Source organism: Metopolophium dirhodum, chromosome 8, assembly GCF_019925205.1.
Source record: "Metopolophium dirhodum isolate CAU chromosome 8, ASM1992520v1, whole genome shotgun sequence".
NCBI lineage: Eukaryota > Metazoa > Arthropoda > Insecta > Hemiptera > Aphididae > Metopolophium > Metopolophium dirhodum.
The window spans coordinates 18,693,692-18,713,554 of record NC_083567.1 but is presented as its reverse complement, the minus strand read 5'-3'; the positions used below and the strand labels follow the sequence as shown (position 1 = coordinate 18,713,554).

Here is a 19,863-nt window from a genome sequence, read left to right as displayed (position 1 = left end):
AATAAATAAAACCGTAATTAAATAACACACTGAATCAGTTGGGGTTTAATAATGATAATGAAAGAACATTGTTTTTAGTAACATAATATAAGCTATAACGCTGTTAGAGTATTGTCTTGGTTGAATACAATTCGAAACGTTAGAATATTAATCTTGAAGTAAATTGTGTTCTAAAAAAAAAAAAAACAAATGTTTCGGAAAAATAATAGTTTCATTCGTAGCGTTTGTCGTGACTTTTTCGAAGTCGAACACAATGGACTTTGAATCAAGTTGTGCTTTTAGATATTTTAATACGAAATCTCAAACTCTGCGGCACAATCAGCCGTACGACGTATATCATACTAAAATATACCGGTGATTATTGTTGTTTATAACTTATATTATTTCAAAAACAAAGAGAAAAAAATTGTGTACATACCCATTATAATAACCGTACGCCGTGCAACGGTTTATTTTAATATTATTATCGAGGGACATTGTATATTATAACTACAACCGACCTGCACATTTACATACAAATATAGTTAACGTCATTGCTGGCCACAGACCCAGTGTTGCCAGACGTACGAGAATTCTCGTATTCGTACGAGAATTGAACACAAGCGTACGAGGTACGAGGACACCCTATTATCGTACGCCAAATATACGAGAATTCAATCATATTTTATAAACCTAATTATTTTATTTTTTTTTTTATTTTAGATTATTGAATTTGAACAGTTTAACATAATAGATTAATAATAGATTAATATATATAAAATAAGATTCAATGATCTACATGACAAAATTCGACTTCTGTATCAGGAAATCTTATTATCGTTTTTAAAAAGAAACTATGTAATGCAAAATGATCTCAGTAGTGTGAGACCTGACAATGGAGAACACCATCTTCCTGATAGCCAGTTATATTTAGGTGCCCAGGTTCTAAAATACATAAATGTACCTGAACTAGCTAACAAGAATGTAGAGAAAAAACACTTTTTCAAGAGTTGTAGATATTTTTTGCAAACCGCTGCTTTAGAGCTTAAGAAGCGGTATAACATGGACGATCCTGTACTGAGTAAGCTGCCATCATTGAGTGCAAAGAATGCCCTATCCATCGAGTACCATGATTCGCACCCAACTCTTGTACCATTAATATCATTAATGACAAGAATAGTGCCAGAAAACAATGTGGAATTAATTCAAAAGATAGATGACCAGTGGCGTAGTCTTCCATTAAAAATAATGCACATGCCTGACTCCATTACTAATTTACAGTATGCCAATGGATCAGCTGATATATTTTGGTAATAAATATATAATTTAATTTTGAAAAGTAAAGTAAGTATATTTAATTTATATATTATTTCAGGTCTAACATCAAGGATTATGATATAAAAACTGAAGCAATAGGACAAGAACTTCCAGATTTTGCTTTATCAGTTCTTTGTCTACCGCACTCTAACGCGGACTGCGAGCGAATTTTTTCTAGCGTTAATGCTATAAAAACGAAGTATAGAAACAAGTTAATTACCGAAACTATAAATGGTACTATACTGACAAAAGAGTGCATAAAGGGCGGAAGATCTCAAACAAAAAATTGTGTTAAATTTGTTCCTAGTAAGTTAATGATTAATAGAATGACTAGTAATACATTATATCCTAAAAAAGAAATCTCATCAGAAAATATTTCTGCTGATATATTTTATTCTGCTGATGAATAAAATTGTTTTAACTACTGGTAAATATAAATTTTTATTTCTAAGTTAAAAGTATTAGGTTTGTGCAATTTGTGAACTTAACTATACCTACCATACAGAATAAATAAGTTGTTACATTTTTTTTTATAATTTTAGATTGTTTTGTTTGAATTGTTAAATATTATGTTTATTAAGGCAGTGATTTTGATTATTATATTTTTTTCATGTTCTTTAATCAACCCTTTCAAATTGAAGTGGTTAAATTTAACTACTGGTAAATATAAATTTTTATTTCTAAGTTAAAAGTATTAGGTTTGTGCAATTTGTTAACTATGCCTACCATACAGAATAAATAAGTTGTTACTGTTGCGGCCCACCTCGCAGTTTAGTCGTGGTACCCGGAGTCAGTTGAGGCGAAACAACCAGAGTGCGCGTGCGTTTATGTGCGTCGCCACAATACCACAGAATAATTATTCTGTGACAATACTATCTATACTCAATGATAATATTGTATAATGTATATCTGTGATTATGTATGAATGATTATAGATATAAGAAATCAAGAAATGAGTAGTATGACTATAGCGAGCGAAGCGAGTTTTTTTTTTTAGTGTACGAGAATTGAAGTTAAAATACGAGAATTTTGGGAAGCTTGATACGAGATTTTAGCCATAGGTATCTGGCAACACTGCACAGACCTCGCAAGTAGGGTGTGACGGGTGCGACGAATATCATAATTTTCCACGTTTAAAGCTTAATATTCTGTGTGCAATGTGCGTACAATCAATGAGCATCAGTGCGCAATCATTATTATATTGTGTCCCGCACCTATATCTTAAAATAACGATGCGCCATTATAAATTACCATTATACATATTGTATTAAATATTATTTTTGATTAAATCGTTTTGAATTCCGAAGGGCTATATAATAGAAAGTTGACGATATTTCCGGTATATTAATATCAGACCGAATATTGTTGCGAAAAAAAATTGTCCCGTATTCTTGTCTCCGAGAGTTGGTAAGCCTGGTGGACTGTTCATTTTATACGTACATCATATATTTTCGTTATTCGCGCCACACAGTTTGCAAATGTTGAAATAGTCATTTAGTCTCTCTACAGATATATTGTCAACAACTGTCTACACATAAAATCTACCAAATATTTAATCTGAAGTTCATATAGAACTCTAGTTGGACTGTACGGGAATTAACGTATAAAACATGCACATTGAGTGCGCTGAGTGAAATTATTTTACACGAATAGCTTGGCGAAAAAGTCACCTGTGTGGTGACACTTCATAATATATTTATATCATTTTATTACTATTAATTTATATTAGTTTAAGTCCCCCCCCCCCCCCCACATGATTTTCGTCTTGGATGATTACCAGGAATTTATTTAAATCTGTATACAATGTATAGTATAATATACATTCTACATATAAAAAAACCAAATTAAACTATATTATCTATGTTAAAGTATTATAGTATACGCCTGGATTCTTATTTTTGGATTATGATTTTGAGACAACATTGCCGAATAATAATATACTTCTTATTTATTTATTACGCTTAGGCACTACTTTTTACGATTGTTCAACCATTTAAATTGTAGGTGACACAAAGATCCATTTCAAAAATTACATTTAAAAAACGCTGAACATAATAGGTAGGACGTAGGTATATCGTAAATCGATAAATGTGTTCGTAAAATGAATAATTTATCACCACTAATATAAACATAAAAAAATTGGTATTGGCGTAATCAAGATTTATTCGTTCTGAAACACCATAGAAAATAAATTTTCGAGTTAAAAAATCGCAACATCAGTGTTTTGATTTGATAGTTTTTATTTTTTTTATTTTAAAATCATATCTTTTCCTTTATAATTAATTAAATTTATGTATGGATATTGTGAATTATTTATTCTTACGGTTATTTTAATACTAACCTAATAAAGATGATAATATAATATTTTTGCACAGTGATAAAATGCTGAAATTTTTAAGTGGTATTATTGCGGTAGGATTTTATTGAGCTATACAATTTGATTGTTCGTGAATTTATTATTTTAAGCCACCTATATAATTTTAATTTTCTAATTCAATCAATTTTATTACTAATAATATCACGACTCTAATGCGATTAAACTGAGACAAAGGTGTAAAATGTACGTCATAATTATTTTATTTTATTAATTTTACATTTATTGACACTAATCACTTCATTATATGTATATATTATTCAAGTAAGAAAATATAATTTTTTTTTAGAAAATGTACAATCGTAGGTTGTTTTTGTTCGTACTTATTCATATGCACAAACTAAATATAGCTATTGCATACAAATTACTAATTTAATTTTTAGTATATTATGTACCAGTGTCATATAGGCTTCTAATAATATCCGACGTAAAAATTCAGGCATAAATTTATGTCATTGTATTTATTTAGTAAATATTTTGTAGGTATATCTACAGAAAAAATATTATAAAAACTAAAAAGTCATAAAAGCAAAAAAAAATCTTAAACATAAATTAATATTGCAAAATAAATTGCTCATACATAATATTTTTTAATATACATTATAAATATATGCATACTATACGAATTAATCTAATACATGGTTATGTTGAAAAAAAAAATATTAATTGAAATAATTTTGGGGAGAGGGTATTTGAACACCCAACCCAGGAATAATAATATCATCACCACATCTATACACGTTATGAATATTCCCAGATATTATTGTAATGTTGTAGAGTGGTGAAACGTTCTAGATTACCTACTTTTATACCCAAAATTACGGTGAGGATAATTAGTAATATTCAGAGCGTATAGATCAACAGGTTTGAAGACCAATAGACTTGTAGTAAATATATAATATAATATGTATCAGAATAATTTGTTTTAATAGTTTGGAGACGAAAGCGAATAAAAAAACAAATTTAACCGTAAACTGATGAATTTGTATAGGTATCGTATTGCTCGACGGTAAAACAAACGACGAAATGGAAGCTAGAGCCTTAATATACGCTAATTCATTGGTGGATATATACAGTGGATCATGGGGGCCTACGGACGACGGACTAATGGTCGACGGGCCCGGAGTAATGGCGCAAATTGCATTTGAAATCGGTGCAACCAAAGTAATCGCAATACGCATAATATATATATATATATATACCTAATATTATGATCCGATCAACGGCACTGCTAACTAAAATAAATAATTTATTCGAAACTATTTGACGGGGGTTAAAACGCTTTGAGATCCGCGACGTTTCCGCTTAACGCGCTCGCAGCGGTAAAATTGTTTCGACGAGAGCTGATTACGTATACCTACGCAGCGTAAGGAATTATACAAAGGGAACAAAATAGTGTATGCATGTTATATTATAACTGTACGTTATACCGTACATTATACGGTTAAAACAAATTAAAATAAAGCGTTAACACTTATGACACGAAAGTTTGTAATATAATATAGCGTTAGTATAGGTAGGTAGGTGTACACTGTAATAATAACTATAATATAATAGTGTAGTATACAAATTATTATAACGCACTTCGACGCATCTATAATATTATGAAAATATACCAACGTGTCGTAACTCGTTGTTATAATTAGTTGCATACTCGACATTAGAACCACAATTTATCATAATTAAACTATCGCATAATATATTATAGTAATAATATAATATAACAACAGCATAACGCTGCAGTAGTAAAAATGTATTAAATGCTAAGCGCTATTAGTTATATACCTACCGGCTACCTCTGATATAGTTGAAACGTAATAAATACTATAGAGTTTAAATAGGAGTACAAAAATATATAATATATATTGGCTGCCTAGCTGATATTATACGTAAAGTTATGAAAGTTATAGTTGTTTGAATGATCATTTTTCATATGTTCACATTTGTCTTTGCTTATAATACGAGCGATTGGAGTCATAGAATACTATGTAACTTACTTAAATTCGCGAATAAAAACTATGATATAATATCGGTGATACGATTAATATGATATCATAAGGGTTATCTAAACAATGTGTTGAATAATTAATTGCAGGTGAATAATTTATGTACATCGTATAAGATATTTTGTGTATTTAATATATTATGACTATTATAGTTTCGCAGGCAACAAGTAACCAAATTGCAAAGTTGGGCATTAACTTAACTAGTTGATTATTTATGTTTTTGACTTATTAAACTCTATTCAGTTAAAATTGTTATTGTTGTAACTTAACTTTTTATAGTTAATTTTGCTTTTCGTGCCATGCGTAACTAGCTAGACAATAATACTGACGCGTTGACTCTTTTTCGATTTTGGCCATTTATTTTCTAATTATATATTATAATAATCTAATTTTTTACACAGTGTTAAACGTCTTGGTAAATGTTTGTGTAAATCAAAATACTAGGGCAGTTTATGACTTAAAAATATTGTAACTAAAAATAAAAATGCTTACCTGAGTTAAGTTTAATTTTCTATCTTAACTTTAAACTTATTTAGTTCAATTACTTTAAACTTTTAACTAAAGGCAATTTAATTGAATTAAATTAACTTAGCCATTTCCAAATTGATCACGTCATAATATTTCTGTGGTTTGTGCCTAGTACGCATATTATTGGTGAATATATTATTTTAAATAATAAAACTGTCCGCTTGAATTTATAGATTTAATGTTTTCAATAAAGTGATTTCATAATTTCGATATAACACTTGGTTAATACAGAAACATTTTCATATGTATCCCATATACCGTAATATTTCATCTAGAGTACTTTGTTTTACATTTTTATATATATTTTTGTTTTTGACGTTTTATTACATAAAAAGCTTTGTTTTCATATTCCTTTGAGATATTATGTTTTTCTTATAAAATACAAATTAGAATTATTTTCATACTTTGTATATTTCTTTATATAATATACTTTTAAATTAATTCTTCCCTTAAAATATATAATAGTCTGTATGTGATTTCAAAAAGTATTTGTAAACACAAAATATTAAATTTGAACATATTATATTTCGAACGCATAATATTTAATATCGTATGACAAGGTTTTTCGAAATCTGTGTGGCGCGCGTTTGTAATGGATCGCTCTGCGCATCACGACGTTCGTTTGCGCAAAGTGTCCTATTGAGATTTGCCATTGGATGTCGACGCGCGACGGTAGGATAATATAAATTCCATTACCTCGGCATATTATAAATTAGTGTACCGATATAATACTCGTGTGACGCTTCATCGTATGTGTTCACTACACGATATGCATTGTACTAAAATCATCACTAATCTGGATCCCGAGCTATAATACGAGGGCGTCATCGTCATCGCGACACGAAGTACTAATCGATTGCCAGGAGGAGAAAACAACGGGAAACAGTAATCAATCACTGTGATATTGCCGCCGCGGTACCTCGCGACATTCGGAAAACAATTATTATTACCATTTACCAGCCGCGGTCGTACTACGACCTAAGTCTGTGTGACGTGATTCGTCTACGTGGCACGACTACGCGACGATATTATACGTTTTTATTTTTAATTCACGGGAAAACAGCCCTCTGTGTTAATATAATATAATATTATTCCGCGTTTACGAGTTGTACACCTAAATACCGTACAGTATATAGTTAGTAAAAGTTCTGCACCGTTGGCGGGCACCCAAAAACCCGTAGTCCCCGGAGAAAGACCTTTCATCTTGCGTGGCTGCGTGGGACTGCGATTGACCGAATTGTTTTTACGGCCGAAATATTATTACACATATATAATATATATATAAACACACCATGTACCTAGTACCATTGATTATAAATACTATTTATAATCAATGCTAGTACCTACATCGTACCGCATAGCGGTGTATGTGTATTAGTTGTAGTTGTTCTAAACAGCGACGTCGGTGACGTTTAAAAATCCATCCCCGTGATCGATCAATAGGTAAAGCTAGGTTTTAACTGTCAGTGCTAGAATTTATAGGTACTGTTGTGTATATAAGTACTCAATAAAAGCTGAAAATCATAATTTTATTCGGGTTTTTACTAGACACGTTGCGTACATCGCCTAGGATATACAAATTGAGTTAGTAAAAGCTGATTTACGCGACAAGTAAAAATTACACTGTAAAACAAATTTTATAGATAAGTATATTATAATATATTATATCAAAAAAAAAAATACTGATAGTTATAGGTTATTTAAACGTAGATGTCTTCATTTGACTCTTGAGCTGTGTTAACTAACTAATAATAATTCGGTTTTTAAAATAAATTTTTATTTGTATAAAATCGGGTGTTTACGGTAACATAATATTATATAATATATTATGTTTTAGCTGGCTTCACAAATCATATTAGGTAAGCTCCACACGATTTCCGATCTATATATTATGGACATAAAATATAATATTAATATGTTTGTATAAATTTGTATACTGCACTACACGTCCATTATGTTCAGTGTTTGTCCATCGATGTTCACTGTTAAAGTACCTGCCCGGCTAATAGAGTTATCGCATCGTAGCGTAAATAATAAACTATTATCACATTTCCAAAACGATCCCGAGCTTGGTGATATTTTGGCGATTATTGGTAGAATTTCCGTGAAATATGTCAGAAATATAATATAATTCAGTGATTTAGAAAAATTATTTCAGTGTCTTAACTCAATGACCCTTAAACTGATCGGGTTTAATATATAGGCATGTACCTAAAATCATGTATAGAATAGAAGCTACGGAGCACGGAAGTTTTAATAAGATCAATAGTAATCTTCCGGGATTAAAAAGTTTTGTTGAAAAAAATACCCACTAAGTATTTGTATTATATATTTTGTTCCGCGGAAAAACAGGCTGGTTATAATATAATCCAGTGTTTATTATTTTTACTATTTTTTACCGTATTTCATAGTAAAAGGAGACAAGTTGTCTTACATATTTAATTTAAATAAGTATAGGTAATTAATAATTATATTATGTAGAACATATTTTGGATGATACATAATATTACGTTTTTTTTCTTCCGAATTTTCTAGTTATTTTAAAGAAAACTATCAATAGGTACCTATTGCCTGTTTGAAAAATATCGTGATGATTGGGAATTTTTACTTAACCCCCCAAGAATAAACTATATTCAATTTTATACCAAAAACAAATCTCGATATTGACAATGGAAGCATTTTTTCTTATATGATAAGTGTTTTTACACACAAACACTACATTAAAATTTAACATAATATCCATTACAGATTTTTATGTGGATTTAGATTGAGTTTTTAGAGTGATCTCATTGTTAGTCCAAGGATTTTTAAGTGCTGTTCTAAAATGGCTCTGAGAAGTGGGTGTTACTTTCTTATATGAAGACATTAAGTTTATAACTTTTATAAAATATATTTTAATCTTGATGAACATTTTTATTAACTATGTTATAAGCTGAAAAGCATCGAGTCTTGCAGAGACCGTGATCACAATATTTAATGTGTTTATTTTTCTTCATTAAATTAAATTTTATATTTAATTAATGAACATAATATTATACACGAACACAATATTTCACATTTCACATTTTCGCATTTCTACCATCAAAAATTGGCTTTAAAAAAAAAATGGTCCAAGCCCATCCCCCTCCTATGGAAGCAAAACAAATCAGCACTTGTACGTGAAAATTCTGAATACGTCTCTGCGTGCAATACGTTTATTTAATATAATATATTGAACTCATAGTATATTATTTTATAATATTGTAATAGATATCTATAGTGAGTATACTAATATAGTCTATAATGTTCGTTGGTTGGCTATGACGTGAGTAAAATATGGTTTAACAATAAAAATAAAATCAAAATCATAAAATAAATCCGGACGAAATTCGATTACGGGTTCAATTCGGTTGTCACGTAGTCCATCTGCGAGCATTAACATGGATTTACAGTTATGTTTCACCCCCAAAATGTGTTAAAATACAATATAATAATATTATGAACTTTGAATTTCGATTCGACTGCTATAGCACGGTTTTAATTTTCTCCCGCGGCGATGTCGTCGTTCGACTGTGACTTAATCCACCGTAATAATAATTCAATCGGACAATAATATTATTATAAACCGCGGCTTTTTGTTGTGTCGGCCCACGGTATAAAAATATGCCGTCGATTTTTTTTTTTTTTTTTTTGTTTTATATGTTAAGGGTCGCAACGGCAAAGGTTCAATATACGTATTCGCGTCGGGCAATGGTCGTATGCTATTTGACAATTGTGCATCGGACGGCTACGTGGGAAACATTCACACGGTGGCTATTAGCAGTGTCACTATGGAAGGCACAGCTCCCGAGTACGCCGAGAGATGTGCCGCCGTCATAGCAACTGCTTATTCCGGTGGCCTGGATAATGGTGTCAAAATCGTAAGTGCGATAACGACGGGTACGACGTCAGACACGCGTGACAATATAATATAATAATTATAATGCCTATGTAGGAATGGTTTTTCATTTACACGTATATGTGATATATAGATATATGTAGTATGTACTGTACAGGGTGTAACACGGCTATTTTACATACCTATATGGAAGAATTTGTAATAACAGTTCGTTAAATAGTCCTGTCACAGCTTATAGGTATATAAAATATATTTTTTATTTTATAATTTTGTATTAGTATATTATATTATTGTATTGTACAGTACACACATGCACACGTGTAGTACCCGTGTCGTAAAATTATGTAAATCGAAAAAATTATTACAAACGTGATAACGCTACAGAACGAGGTATGAGTTGAGCGATATTTTATCGTTTAACCTATATAATATGCGACTTGCGCCATAGTGCAATATACATATTATTATAAAATATAAAGCGATTATTTTTTTTTTACCAAAACGATCAAAAAATCAAAATCTTATGCTATATTGCTTGTAATTACAGCATAAGTGTATATATTATGCATGTGGAATAATATATATTAAGTTGTATTTTATTGAAAGTAACGCTTTTATATTAAATTTTGTTATTTGCAAGCAAAAGAAAAAAAATGTTTAATCATATACTTTTTATTAAATTTATACTCATATATTATATACCTACTGCAATTTATCCTAGAGATAATATTATAATATACTCTCGAGGGTGATGGTTAAGTTTAAAAGACCACGAACAAAGAGAAAGTCGGGGAAAATTGACATTGTTTTTGTTCACTTTTTGCGGTAGATAAGTCAAATCATTAAGCCCGGGTATATTTTAGCCTCCCACATTAATTTGCTTTAAACTAACATAAATCGAAACACGGTATCTTTAATAAGAAAAAAAATGACGATGCATCGTACATGACGTAATGAACGTCATAAACGAGATATATGCTTCGAACGGATATTTTAGAAGCACATTATTATGTTTAGTAAAAAAGTGTATAAATGCGTTAAAAACGATTATGCGTGTAAAGTTTTAATGAATGAAATATGAAATCCATTAAAAAAAATTTCAATAATTTTTAAAACAATAATTAACTGAGTCGTATAGATCTATTATAAAATAATGAGAAGGTTCGCAGCAGTAGGTAGTTATTCAGACTCATAGGTCAAGGTGGCTGACTGATTATATTTTTATTATAGTTATTGGATAGTCAAGTTAGAGAGAACGACATTATACTATACTCTGTTTCAAAATAGAATAATATGTACAAGTTCTGCGCAAGTCGACTGACGGTCGTGGAAGCACGAATCCTTATTTTTCCCCTCCACCGGCCACGACTACCACGCATGGTACCAATAACCAAGTTGATCCCGCACACATCCGAAAACTGAAAAGTTCCGATGTGCATATGATTATATCGAATTACAATGATACCGATTACAGTCACCGGCTAATAGACGATAAATGATAATATATATCTCATCCATACTCCGCGGCCATACCATAATAACAATAATATGCTAACACATTGTTAACGGCCTGTATTAAGGCTATTCGAATATTCGATTTCCAACCAGTTGAATGATGGCGCTACCATGTATTGTTAATAATAATTAATAATATGACATTGTCGTGTTTACGGTTGGCGGGAGGTGGCGCTTCGCAGAACGAAAACTGGTGGTCGCCTGGTACCTACGGCTGTCCTCTTTTGGAACAATACATAGAGTACTCAAGCGAGAGGGGTAGTAGAGGGGAACTCGGCGAGCCAGTCAGAAGAATAATCTAATCATTGTACAATTAAGTTAAATAATTTAAATTATTATTAACACGTCAGTCTGTTAATTGACAAAGGTCTTAAGTGAAGTTGATTATGTGCATTAGTGAACGGTTTTAGTTTGGGAAATTATGCGTCGAACTCGATCGAGTTGGGAGCAATTTTAAAAGGATGTGATGGACTCAGAATGGCTGAGTCGTTTTGAATATAGGGTCTTTTAGGTGAAGAAAATATACCATTCCACGATTAAACAGTCGTTAATTAAACCTTAAAAAAAATATGAAAAATAGAAATGAAACAAACTTAAAGTTAATCAGAGGGTTTATATGGATTTCCAATAATGCGTTGAAATACGATAACTGCTTACGTGCATTATAATATATTTATATATTCATGGAAAACATGAGAATGGATATCAGTTTTGATCATAATATAAAATACAAAACTTCTATAATAGTTGAATGGAGAACGTTCAAATCGTTTTACGGAAATGTGGGTTGTGCTTGTATTTTTAAAAAATGTATCAACATAAATGTTAAATCGTTTGTTAAATTCAATTTCATTTGTTAAATACAAATGTTAAACACTACGTCAATACTATTATGAGTCTAATATCTTTATATTAAATATATATATTATGTTATTATACCTCTCTCAATGGTATTAAATAAAGCTGTGTCCTTAAAATATTTCAGACGTTTTTTTGTGTGTAATTATTTATTATTATCTATAAATGGGCACATAAATTATTAAAGGTACAATATTTACACAACTAACTATTTTAATAATACCCTTCAAAATATAAAATCTATAGAATTAAACTAGTATTGACATTTATAAGCCACTGCTAGTTTGATAATAATATTGTGCTTATTGTTCATTCAGATAAATTTACATAATGAAAATAATATTTTTACCAAATTATCTTATATGAATACATCCATCATGAATCATGAATCATGATATTAGATCGAAGGATTTTAAAAAAATCTATGTTTATTTAAATTTATAATATGACATACAATAGAAACAAATATAGATTGATTGTTTGATATACAATATACAATCGTTAATTTAATATTATGAATAGGTAGTAAACTAAAATTGTTTTGCTTGTTTAATATCCTTCAGGTTACGTCGGATATCAATAATACATGCACGCTTTCACATACCGGCACATCAGCCGCAGCTCCGCTAGCAGCAGGAGTTATAGCTTTAGCTCTCGAAGCCAAGTAAATGTTCTCATTTTTAAATTTAAATGTATTGATTTTCAATATCACGGCAAAGAAGAAAAATATTAACTTTGTGGGTATTTATTGGACAGATTCATACGATTTATTCGAAATAAGTCATGTTGAAAGCATTCGCATCTGATAAAAGTTTTTTAATATTTACCTACTAAGAAAAAACAATTATATTATTTCATAATATAAAATAATATGTTGTGTACGTTTCAAAAGTACGTACGTATTAAACACTTTATCAAATTGACAAATATTATATTGTATAGAGTATAGACTATTTATAGGATATCTATTTGGAGATCACATTTTTAAATAATTAAATGAAAATCCCTTTAAATTTAAAATGTTCAAATACAAATTATTTAGATTTAAAGTTTTCACTCACGATAAAACTAAACAATTTAATTCAGTTTTTAATTAAATATCCAACAAAAAAAAAAAATTAATTTTACCAAAAAACTTAGGTTTAGATTTAATATTATTACCGTTATGATTTATCTATTAATTTGTGTGTGTGTGATATTTTGTGTGAGATCTATCATCTATGTATGATTGCTTTAGGTATGGCGAAGTTAGTTAATATTGTTATTGGCTTTCGATACTAAACTACATAATAATAATAATGATTATTATACTCGATGCTTTGGCATACCTATGTATAGATAGGTAATATATTTACTGTGCATAATTTGCCTATAAGTGTCGTATTATAATGTATTATTATCGTATTTATGGATCGACTTTCTAATTTAAAAAAACACATAACCCCTAGAGTACTTAGCCCGTCTAATAAATTATTATTTTTAATAGTCCGCGTGTGCGAACTCGTGACATATCTTGTAAATGATTTTTCTTATTGTTGGCCAGTATAGTGGCAATCTGACGTGGAGAGACGTGCAACATTTATTAGCAAGAAACTGTGAAGTTGCACCTCTGTTGAAAAACTCTGGTTGGTCCACTAACGCAGCCGGATTCGCCTTTAATCCCCAGTTCGGTTTTGGATTATTAAACGCCTATAAGTTAGTGAAAGAAGCTATTGGCTGGAAAACCGTACCAAAGAAAAGTATTTGTGTTAAGAATTTCCGTATCCCGTAAGTCATACAACATTTATATAATCAGAAATACATACCTCCTAATACTTGTATTACTACTTACAGTTAGACCGGTAAGATAGTTTTAGAGACATGGTATATGTATATATTATAAGTTCGATTAGGAATCTAATTTTTATTTTTACATTGATACCACTAACATTTTGAACCATATTAAATTGTATAAATAATATTTATTATTTTTAAATGGAAATATTTCTTTACTATAAAGTGAATAATAAATCCGTTTAGTATTTTTTATCCAGTTTTTTTTTTTTTTTGATTTAACGAATTAAAATCTTTTAAGAGGTAGTAAAAAATGTACCCATGTATTTAAAACAGCTAGGTGTTATTAAAAAATAAATAACTTTGGAAATTTTTCATTATATATTTTTAAATTTAATTATTTTGGTGTTCAGATAGCCAACTTTGCGATAAACAGCGTTCTACTGCAGTATTATTTTATTTATGTAGACGTTTAGGTATGCATTAAGTTGGTGCAGCTACAAATCTCTTGGAATGTCCCTTCTCAGGAATCCCTGATATTGGTTGCAATCTCGGGAAAACGTATATGACTACATACACGAGTTAAATATTATAACTTCTGTTTTTTTAATATACGTAAATTACTCTTGTAGGTTGTAGGCCTCATTAAATTATTAATTATTTTTTTAATATTAAATTTAATAAATGTGTGATGAATTGATCAATTACTGCAGTGTATGGCTTAGGGTAAATAGATTAAATTCTCAATATTTACTTTATTAAAAATTTAAATAAGTGCAAACCTTATAATTAATGGTTATTGTATCATTTATTATAAAAGTAATACAAATTAGTACGATTTCCTTAATCATTAAATTCATTAAATAAAAATCATACTCGCGTAACTTAGTTTTGATAATATATGTATTAGTGAAATTACATTTAAGCAAAAGTAAAATAAAATAAAATAATTATTCAAGTTTTACAATACTTAGTGTAGCTATAGTATAACACCGTAATAAATAATATTATACTATTTTAAATGTTAAAATTATATAAACTTTACTCTTTAGTAAAAAGTATAAAAATTTTGGCCGAGCCTCAAAATTTGTGTCCACGGTAATGACGAATGGCTGTAACAGATACATCAGATATTTAGAGCACGTACAACTATGTGTGACCATTCGGTATCCAAAACGCGGTATGGTCGAAATAGATCTACAATCACCAAAAAGTAAGCATTTACGCCCTGCTAAAACTATTCTATGGAATTGTCATATTTCTAGACACCACGTGCAAAATGATGGAGCCACGACCCTTAGACGAGTCAAACAGGGGATTTTTCGAATGGAAAATAAAATCATTGCAATTTTGGGGTGAAAACCCGTCTGGGGAGTGGACAGTTATTGTCAAAGATGAAGTAATTATAGTTCAGGATTATCATATAGTCTTAACGAGTAATAATAATAATAATAATAAAAAAACAATATTGAAATAGTGACAATAGAAGTCACACTAACGTTACAGTATACTTCCAAATAACGAAAATACGGCGTACCTATACAAAAAATTTTAAACGAATTTCTATTGTAGGTGGGTAGTTTTTTTCAAATGAATGGTTGTTGTGTTATAATAACTGTAATTAGCTTTGAAACGCACTCGAGATAAATAAATAACTTGAAAAATACATACATTTTATCACACATTCTAATGGCTTTATTTTGTAATAACTCAATTTAAATTTTCATAAAATTGTCAACACCTTTTTAATGTTTTAACGAATTAGACACGTTTAAGTCATGGTATTTTTCATGATGATTTATTATTTTTTTCCATTGCTAGATCTAGGTTTTATTTTTAATATCTCATTTCCCTAACCCTATGTTAAAAATGTAAGTTATATTGTAACAATTGTACATAATCATGGTTCACTAGAAAATAAAAGTATTAGGTATGGCGATTATGCGAAAAGCAAAAAAAAAAAAACCTAATAAGAAATAATAGTATTTCCAGTGGTAAGTATCCAGTTACAAAAATAAAATTAATTGTGTTACTAATTATCATACATTATTTTTAACATACTAAGAACAGGCTTAGGCCGGTAATTTATTTTAAAAGCACTTAAAATATGCGTTTGTGTAATATATGTAGGCGTTATATTATGTTTAGGTATATATAATTTATACGTGGCTAAATTTTAATTTTTCAGACTTCTAATTTATTCACCGGGCTAACTGGATCAGTAGAAAAACTTAGATTAATAATGCATGGAACTAAAAATAAACCTTACAATTAACAGACAAATTCGGATAATTTTAAATAATTTTAAATATTTAATGTATATTATAATATTATTTATATATTTCAAGTTTATAATGTTTAAAGTAAATCTGATGAAACGTAATTTGTGTTATGATATTTGTCTGGACATATATCACTGTATTTTCATTTCGCTGTCAAGAACGATAGGCATTTCAAATAATTTATAATGTATAATATCTATTATAATATTCATGTCTAAAGTTTTTTTTCGTACTATAATATGTAAAATAAATTGTTGTAGCGTATTGGGTTATATTTTTATATTATTTTTTATTGTCATAAACAGTGTACCTATTTTTGATTTGAAACACACCAAATTGAAGTTTTGTAACATTTTAATAACTTTTACTCCCAAACGCCGCTCGCTGCTGAGGTTAACTTTAAATTTAAAAAAAAATAACACTGTTTAATAAAACATCAATTCAATAATAAACATTTTGAAACTATACGATGGTTTCTACATTATTAAACAACGGTATAAAATAACATTATTTTGTATAATACTGTGTTGGTGTATAGTAATTTATAATAATAAACTGAAGCGGCGCACCGCGTGTCGGCGGACCGCTTCGTGTAATAATATAAACTCGGCAGTTTAATTTATTGTAATCACGTTACATATTTTATTGATCTGTGTGAATGTATATAAATTGTATACACGTTTTGTGGATAAGGTGGACCGACCCCGGCGTGGACATTGCCTGCTGTTGTTGACGTGACTGCAGACCCAGTGGCGCACAAGACATATTTTTCAGGTGCAGCAAGACATAGTTTTACCCAACCACCCACCCACCCACCCACCAATACACGCTATAGTCTTATCAACAGTGTAAATTAAATTGTTTGTATTAATAATATAACTATCCATCTTGATTGTCTTGTTATAATAAAGTACTGAGTACTAATCACAGACAGACAAACGTCAAACTGTATGACTATGTATATCATACTTCTATAACAGTATTCTGTATACTTATTATACTTGGTGTGATATAAATCGATTCGATTCAGTTAATAAAGTACTCATATGTCTATTTGTTATGTTTTACTCAAGCGTGGACACCCAACCCCTACAAAACCTTTACGCGTTGACTGCCACCACGGGCGGTCGTCTGTAATTTTCAAATATTATACTTTTGCGAACACCGGCGATCGTAAATGAGTATGGTTTTATATTATTAACTTTTCCATGGCACTACAATAATGCACTAAAAAATCGCATTGGCGTAGCGGAAATCATTGCATTATATTTTCAAATACAATATATATGGTACATCCAAATGTCGAACGACACTGAAAAACATACTTGGCGTACCGATGGTACATATCGTTGTACCGTCAGCGGTACACCTTGTATAGTATTTTGTAGTGTATATGGACTGGGCGCCACTGCGTGACTCTATCTCACAATGAGTGTTGTCCAATATAGCCTATGCCCTATAACATACAATTTGGGCACCTAGCCCATATTGTGAGATAGGACCACATAAGGTTGGCAGCCTCACAGAGTGGCGTTCGGACGAGCGAATCGTGTTAGCTCTGAAATGGGTCGTTTTATTGCCGTTCACACGCCGCCGTGGTCCTTTGCACTGTTCAGAACAGTCTGTGTTCTGTCGTGCTGATGTATGACGGCACTCGACTGATAGTTTTGGCCGGTTCGCGGATGCGCTTATAAAATTAGGTAACTCAAATCATAATAATTAAGAAGGTCAGTTTTTTAAATATCTATACTGTTTTCGATTATATTTTATTTTTCCAACGCAATTATGCAAGAATAATTTCTTTTCCAAATCATATCCCAGTCATTTGCCTCCTATGTACTTTATTCGTGCATTTTTTTCCATGTCCTGGAAAAATTCAGAATAGCAATTTACCTATAATACAAAGGCATTATGTATCGAATATGTACCTATAGGTGAATAAATAATAAATATTAACTTGTTTTTTTAAATCGAATATCATTATATGGTATAATGGAATGATATAATAACATATTGTGTTCAGTTAATACAAAATACGATTTTTACGATAAAATTATTTTTATTTTTTTAATCAATTCTTACGTAGACAAAAAAACCACATAGGTATAAATAATAACTAATAAGTATATTATTTCACATAAATACATATATATACATTTTTTTATGTATTATCATGGCCCATGGGAGTAAAACAAAACCTTTGCAGTCACGAATGAGGTAATGCATATCGCATGGTGAGTATATTTGTACAGTAGGTACACACACACATACACACACACACAGACACGCTCGAATATATATAACAACGTATAACTAAATACATGTATAGTTGAGGTAGCCGGGAGGTATACCTTTCAAGCCAAATTCCCTTGTATCAGTGCAAATACGTCATAATATACGATTTGTATTGGCGGAAAATGTTTTGTATACGACCCTTTAATATTTCTAATTCAATATCAAAAGGAGTTTGTTTAACCGTATTGGCATATCAACAAGTATAAGCGAATATTATAATGTTATATAATAATATATGTCATGTGTTCACGCACCATAATTATATAATATAATATTGGAATGGACAATACAATATTATAGTAATATGTTTTGATCGAGTTAAACCGGATCGTTCCATTAGCGAGATGGAAAGGGGGAATTTTTTCAAATTATATTAACGATTATTCGTACCTGTATTAATTATTACATTAAACCGACTTGTACTCGACGCAAGTCACGACGCGTCACGCTACGGATATACTGTGGACTTGGTGCGTCGTTGTCGCTGCAGTCGAGCAGAACGTAATTCGTTAGCGAACGGACCCGATTAAAGTGTTTTAACAACCGACCGCCCACGCCAAACCGTCGATGGTCATGGGTACCGACATCGTGTAATAAAATATTGTCCTCGGACAAATCGCGTACGACTTACGATTTACACGTAGAGTTTACGCCGGGTTGACCGGTAAGAATTTCTACGGAGTGGTATCAATTAACGCCAGCTGGAGTATATCGCACATCCTATTCTTAGCTGTTGGTCGAGTGTTGTTATAGGTTTGGACGTGGAAAATGTAAATCGAACGAATTTTGTCGCGATAATAATATATAAGCCTACCCCGTGGGATTCCCGTTGGACTTTATCGACCGCAGTGAACGGAAAAGTCTATTTGACTATATCAATATAAATACGACCCAACTTTGGACATATTATTGTTATGTTAGTTCTTTCTGCACAAACAAAACACATCACTTTGCGTAGTTTATACGTACAGTGAGTGTACTGTGCACATCACGTGCGGTTAGTTCCGGTTTCCTGACCAACTTCCCGAATAAACCTCCCCTAGGGCGGCTCGCTGCTGA

The 19,863-nt window shown here is 30.5% G+C and overlaps 1 protein-coding gene across 1 annotated transcript in view; it reads left to right on the top strand.

Annotated features, from left to right (window-relative positions):
* LOC132950934 (neuroendocrine convertase 1-like) overlaps positions 1-17,016 on the top strand; it is a 45,422-nt gene extending 28,406 nt beyond the window's left edge. The window contains exons 8-14 of the mRNA XM_061022565.1: positions 4,662-4,834; positions 9,891-10,103; positions 13,018-13,118; positions 14,003-14,221; positions 15,280-15,440; positions 15,493-15,626; positions 16,416-17,016. Of these exons, the coding sequence (XP_060878548.1) occupies positions 4,662-4,834; positions 9,891-10,103; positions 13,018-13,118; positions 14,003-14,221; positions 15,280-15,440; positions 15,493-15,626; positions 16,416-16,502 (1,088 nt within the window). The 3' untranslated portion in view covers positions 16,503-17,016. The remainder of the gene's footprint in view (positions 1-4,661; positions 4,835-9,890; positions 10,104-13,017; positions 13,119-14,002; positions 14,222-15,279; positions 15,441-15,492; positions 15,627-16,415) is intronic.
* The last annotated feature ends 2,847 nt before the right edge of the window (positions 17,017-19,863 follow it).